At 45.9% G+C, this 6,589-nt stretch overlaps 1 protein-coding gene across 3 annotated transcripts in view; it reads right to left on the bottom strand.

Annotated features, from left to right (window-relative positions):
* LOC107680532 (lymphocyte antigen 75-like) overlaps positions 1-6,589 on the bottom strand; it is a 40,862-nt gene that overhangs the window by 29,705 nt on the left and 4,568 nt on the right. For all 3 annotated transcript variants that reach the window (XM_016476447.1, XM_016476448.1, XM_016476446.1), the window contains exon 3: positions 498-671. In XM_016476447.1, the coding sequence (XP_016331933.1) occupies positions 498-671 (174 nt within the window). The remainder of the gene's footprint in view (positions 1-497; positions 672-6,589) is intronic.

Here is a 6,589-nt window from a genome sequence, read left to right on the forward strand (position 1 = left end):
AATGCAGTTCACAACGCCTTTAAAACATTTTTTTTAATTGAAAGTTATTTCACTTATTAATTTCATAATAAAATGTGTTCTTAATAAGCCATAGATAATAAATAAATAAATAAATAATGAATAATGTATAAATATATTTATTTAAATATTTTTTTTTCAAATTGAAAGTTTAAAGTTGTTATTTAATTTATTAATTTCCTAATTTAAAAAGTGTATGCTTAAATAAATAAATTAATTTGTTTTCTGCATACATTGTTTTTCTTTTAATAAAAAGAAATAATTGTAATTGTAAATGGAACAACTTCAACTTTCAATTTGAAAACAAGTCTATCCCTATATTATATTAATTACATTCATTAGCATTGTTATATGCTAATTAGCATCTTATAGTCAATAGTTTAATGTCTCAGTGTTTTGTAAAATGAGTCACATGTACTTTGTCTTTCTAGCTGCTCTCTTGGAAAACCCCAGGAGAGGTTGAGGGAAGTAAACCTTACCATACTTCAGGCAATTCCCCCACTTCTTCTGTAGATCATAGTTTGCTGTGGTGGAGCACCAGTCCAGCGTCTTGTCTCCAGTGCCAGGCAGACAGCTGTGGTGCCAGGTCCCATTGTAGAGAAAGGGGAACTCACAGGGTGCCCCGTTAGAATTCCCCCCGCTCGTGTGCATCCCTGAGAAACAGGGGAACAGGAATTCATACTGTTTGTAGGTTTGTGTAGCTAAAATGGACAAAATCTCCCCTCTGACACATCCTAAATGACTCATGAATTAAATCAAATGTTCCTCAGGGTGGAAGCACAGGGTACATTTAGTTTTGATTTAGTTAGAGTGAAGATGCAGAGATTAATAACTGCATGCCAAAATTTCTCTCATCTCGCCACATAGATCTTCTTTAAATCACCATTCACTACAGATTTTGAAAGGAAGTTGACTGAATGCTCATGTACTACTACTATACGATTCTAACATACAATGACATGACGAAAAATTATATAACAGAACTCTTGTGGGACCTTTTTGGCTACATTCATTCACACAGTCAGTGAATAAAAGCCTTGATCTCTGTTTCAGCAATTGCAGTTATTTGTGGAATTATCATCTTTACATGGGTTGAGCATCGGCACGGCTCCTCAGCGCGGATGAATCTAATGTTTTGAGGTGTATGTGCGGCTGTCAGTCAACAACAGTGTGGATATTCACTGTACTTCGTAATTACAGATAATATGTCTTGGAAGTATATCCAAAATAAGAAGTTTAACCAGAAAGAAGTAACTCATCTGAAGTAACATGTCTGCCAGTTTTGTTCTGACCAACTAAAAAAAATTACAATAAATCGCACTATCATTGGTGATTAAATCTAACGATTGCAAAGTTTGCTCAGATCACATCAAAACATGCTAATTATTATTATTGTTATACTTTGTTCTCAAATTGTTAATGTTAACAACATCAACATTGCATGACTATGTGTATTTAGTGTGTATTGGCGTTATCTGTGGATTTACAGTAAATTTCTGTAGTCTATCTCTAATTGTCATACCATTCGAATTTCATCTAAAGAAATTGTTCTTTTAACCTGTTCTTTTGAACTCATTCTATTTGAAATACAAATCTTTTGTAAGTACAGTAATCCCACGTATCTGTAATCAGATGCACAATTAAAACTGGAATATAATGTAATTTCAGTCACTTACATGAGTTTCATTACCATAACTGTATTTATGACAATTTAATTATTCCATCTGCTGTAAGAAGAGGCTATAAATGATCTGCCACCTGCAGAATCCACAAACGCGATATAGCCTACTAGCCGGGACTCATTCTTTATGTATACAGACGTGACTTAATAATGCAAAAACGAACCACACGAACCACTCAAATGATAAAACATTATTACAAGCTTACCGTTGTGAATCGGGCTAAAGTAAGGAACAATGATTTTGAACAATGATTGGTTATGTACTTGCTTAGTAATTGATTTTGGATCATTTTTAATGTAAAATAAATAAATAAATAAAAAAAGTTACATATAATGCAGCTTTAAAAAAAAAAGATTGGGGCAGTATGTTTTTTTATGAAAAGAAATTCATAGTTTTATTCACCAAGGATGCGTTAAAATGATTGAAAGTGACTAAAACTTTATGTTACAAAAGATTTAAAATAAACACTGTTATTTTGTACTTTTCATTCATCAAAGAATGCTAAAAAAAAAATCACGATTTCCAGAAAAATATTAAGCAGCACAACTGTCAACCTTGATAATAATAATATAATAATAATAAAAATTTGTATAAGAACATTTTTTAAGCTCCAAATCAGCATATTAGAATGATTTTTGAAGGATCATGTGACACTGAAGACTGGAGTACATTTTAAATTATATTAAATTTAAATTTAATAGAAAATTAATAATGAATAAATAAATGCAGCCTTGGTTAGCAAAATACTTTTAAAAACATTTTTAAAAATTAAAACTTTTGAATTATAACCACATTCTGCAGCTATGTGAATGTAGCCCATGTGACCAAAAAAATCCTAACAATGTTTTTTAAATGTTTGCCATCTGAGAATGTACAGAAACGTACTCGGTTACTAACGTAACCTCGGTTCCCTGAGATACGGGAACGAGTACTATGGAAGGCTATGGAAAAAGCCTTTTTTCTCCTGAACTGAAGTCACGCAGTGAAACTGCACGGCCATTGGTTCGTGCAGTGTATAAAAAAACGAACCAATGGCTCGGCAGCGGAGATGCACGAGCCTATGGCGACAAAGCCTGCCAGAATGGACGGGGCTTCTGGCTATATAAGCAGGCGTTCGCCACAGGATTCTCAGGTTACTTCGACTGAAGCGACGACTGAGTCGTGCGGCTACGGCTAGCAATGCAGTACTTGTTCCCGTATCTCTGGGAACCGAGGATACGTTAGTAACCGAGTACGTTCCCTTTCCATACTACACTCGTACAATCACACCGTGCTAATGTAGTGGAATGACTAAAAGTATCATAACTTCCATAAGCAACCAATGCCCAGAGAGAAGTTAACAACAACCCAAGACTAAGACGGGCTGAGCTTCCTGGGGTCACACCCGGCCTGGTTAATCGTTCCAGAGTACTCCTGTAACTTCGACACCCAGGGGTCGAGAGCTAACAGGTGAACTAATGCCAGAGAGCTTGACCGTGATACGGCCAAGGGCTCTCTGCCAGATCTGTTTACGCAGCGCGTGTCTCTTCAAGCAGAAAGGATCCTGGCCTGCAAGGGCAGAGGATGCCATATTGTCCCGTTCGCTTGAGAGAGGAGATCCCGTCTCAACGGAATGGGCCAAGGGGCCGCTACCAACAGCTGAGTTAGCTCCGATAGCCACAGCTGATTCATCCAGAGAGGGGCCACCAGGAGAACCTTGTGTTTTTGTTCCCTTACTCGCCTGATTACCTGTGGGATCAGGGCGATCGGGGGAAAAGCATAAAGAAGGAGGTTGGGCCAATCGTGGGCCAACGCGTCCCTGGTCTCTGAGTAATAAATTGGGCAGTGAGAGTTGTCTTCTGAGGCGAAGAGGTCTACCTCGGCCTCGCCGAAGATCTCCTAGATCCTCTGAACCGTCTGCGGATGGAGCGTCCACTCTCCTGAGGGGACATTGCTCCTCGATAACATGTCCGCTCCTTGGTTCAATTTGCCCGGTATATGCGCTGCTCTCAGCGAGCGCAGGTTGAGTTGAGCCCATTCCAGAAGGCGCTCTACCAGAATGAAGAGACGCTTCGAGGAGAGGCCTCCCTGGCGATTTATGTAGGACACCACGGACCAGTTGTCCGATCGGATTAGCACATGGTGTCCTTTTAGGACTGGCAGGAAGAACTGACAGGCTCGACATACTGCCAGGGCTGTTACACAGGCCTGACTCACCCTGATCTGCAGGCGTCCGTGACGCCACGCATGGGATGGAACCCGTGGTTTCAACTAGCGCTGAAGGGGGCGCATATGAAGCAAACCCAACTGTAGTGCTGGTCGATGCTGCCGCCATGAGGCCCAGCATCCTCTGAAACGTTTTGAGAGGGCGTGTGGTACCAATCTCGAAGGAGGTCGCCAGCCTCCGTAAGGCCAGAGCCCGTTCCGGTGTGACTACAGCTCTCATTTGGGCTAAGTCGAAAATTGTTCCCAGGAACGATATTCGCTGGCTGGGGGACAACGCACTCTTGGCAAAATTGACCCGGAGTCCCAGGCACTCCAGATGGCTGAGGAGGAGGGCCCTGTATGATATTAGCTCTGCCTCCGACTGGGCCAGAACGAGCCAGTCGTCGAGGTAGTTGAGAATGCGGATTCCCATCAGCACTCTTGGCAAAATTGACCCGGAGTCCCAGGCACTCCAGATGGCTGAGGAGGAGGGTCCTGTATGATATTAGCTCTGCCTCCGACTGGGCCAGAACGAGCCAGTCGTCGAGGTAGTTGAGAATGCGGATTCCCATCTGTCTCAGAGGGGAGAGAGGGGACTTCGTAAAAGTGGGGAGGGGACTTCGTAAAAGTGCAGGGGGCCAGGGACAGCTTGAAGGGAAGGACCGTGTATTGACAAGCCACTCCCTCGAATGCGAATCTCAAGAATCGCCTGTGATGGGGAGCTATCTGGATGTGAAAGTATGCATCCTTCAGGTCCAGAGAAAAGAACCAGTCTCCTGAGCGAATTTGCGCAAGGATCTGTTTCAGTGTAGTCATCCTGAACGACCTTTTCATGAGGGCGTGATTCAGGTGTCTGAGATCGAGGATGGGCCGGAGGCCACCATCTTTTTTGGGGACGAGGAAGTAACGGCTGTAGAAGCCTGACTCGCTCTGGGCTGGAGGAACCTTTTCTACAGCTCCTTTTGCCAGCAGATTCATCACCTCTGAGCGCAGGACGAGAGCATCCTTGCTTTGCACTAAGGTGGGGACCAGGCCGCTGAAGCGCGGGGGTCTTCGAGCGAATTGGAGTGAATATCCTCATTTTATTATCCCCATAACCCATCTCGACACTCCGGGGATGGCCTGCCAGGCCTCGGCCCGCGCGGCGAGGGGTTGAATTAACTCGAGTGACTGGCCGCATGGGGGCAGAACACTTGTGAGTAATGGAAGAGGAAGTTTGCTCTCTTTTTGAAAATGTTTGTGTTTTATTTTTCCCGCTATAACAGCGGCTGATTGCGTGGGCGCATAAACGGGCCCGTTGTTTGCACAAAACACATTTCCCTCTGTACCCGGAGTTGAACGGGGTGTCAGGAGGTCTAAGAGAGGCTGCTTGGGGGGTGGTCTGGCCGTAGCGAGATCTGGCCCCATCCTCTTTCTGTCTCGCAGCTCAGGATGACACCTGAGGCGCCGGGTCCAACGCAATCTTGGGTCGGGGTCCCTGGCGCTTAGGAAGAGGGTAGCATTTGGCCGAGCGAGAGCGTCCCCACGTCTGCTGCGCCTTAGCGGGCTGCTGAGTCGGTGCAGACTTAGGGCGACCAGAGGCAGCAGCAGAGCTGGAGTGCTTAGGCAGGAAATCTTGCATACCTTGGGACGATTTCTGTGCCTACGTGAAGTGCTCGGCGAATCCTTCGACCGCCGGTCCGAAGAGACCCTTGGGAGAGATTGGAGCATCGAGGAAGGGGATTTTATCCACGTCCTTGATCTCTGTTAACGTCAGCCATAAATGGCGCTCAAGCACCACAAGGCTGGCCATCGATCTCCCAATCGCCTGGGCGGTGGTCTTGGTAGTGGAGAACACTCTAAACCCAGCTCTTCGACCGCTTTCGAGAGGATACGGAGAAGCTCGGCATCCATCCCGTCTTTGGCGGCGCTGGGCGCGGACAATAATGAGGGGGTGGGGTCAGTCACCGAGCCCAAAAGCTCCTCTGCATCCGAGGCTGTTAATGGCATGCTGTCATCAAGCAGCTCGTCCTCACTTCCCCCAAATGAGATCAGGTCACTCACGCCAGCAATGGGACGCTGATCAGACTGGGAGAAAAGGACGGGAGAACACTCTCTCTGGGGCGAGGCACGCGGGATCTGGGCCAACGTGAGCTCACTCGCAGGCGGTCACTCGAGTCCTCTGCCCCGCTGTTTTTTCCTCGCAGGTCCCTGTGAGGAAGAAAATGGGAGGGCACGAGGGGCGGAGCCGCTCTCTGAAAAGAAAGCAATCCGCGAGCAGAGAGAGGCGAGACTGAAGTTCTATCAGTGAGAACAATCAGTTCCCGTGAGCGCAGCTTCCGCATGGGATTTCCCTAAGCAGGAAATGCACTCCATGTGGCCGTCATCGGCGTGCAGGGGAGACCCGCACAAACTGCAGTAACGGCACGGCATTGGCAACAATGCCAAGCTCTTTTAGTAAGCTCTTTTAGTATCACCGGATGGCGGCAGGGGAAAAGGACTGGAACTGCTGCGTCGCTGAGGCGGCGGAGAAGCAGGTCAGCCGTGCTGAGAGGTCCCGATTCCAGCTGCAAAGGCGTGTCAACGGCAAGCAGGCTTCGGATCAGCATAGAGACGTAGTAGTCGTCACTGAAGGAGAAGAAATCTGAGAATCCTGTGGCGAACGCCTGCTTATATAGCCAGATGCCCCGCCAATTCTGGCGGGCTTTGTCGCCATAGGCTCGTGC

Source organism: Sinocyclocheilus anshuiensis, unplaced genomic scaffold (assembly GCF_001515605.1).
Source record: "Sinocyclocheilus anshuiensis isolate Anshui unplaced genomic scaffold, SAMN03320099.WGS_v1.1 scaffold308, whole genome shotgun sequence".
Lineage (NCBI taxonomy): Eukaryota > Metazoa > Chordata > Actinopteri > Cypriniformes > Cyprinidae > Sinocyclocheilus > Sinocyclocheilus anshuiensis.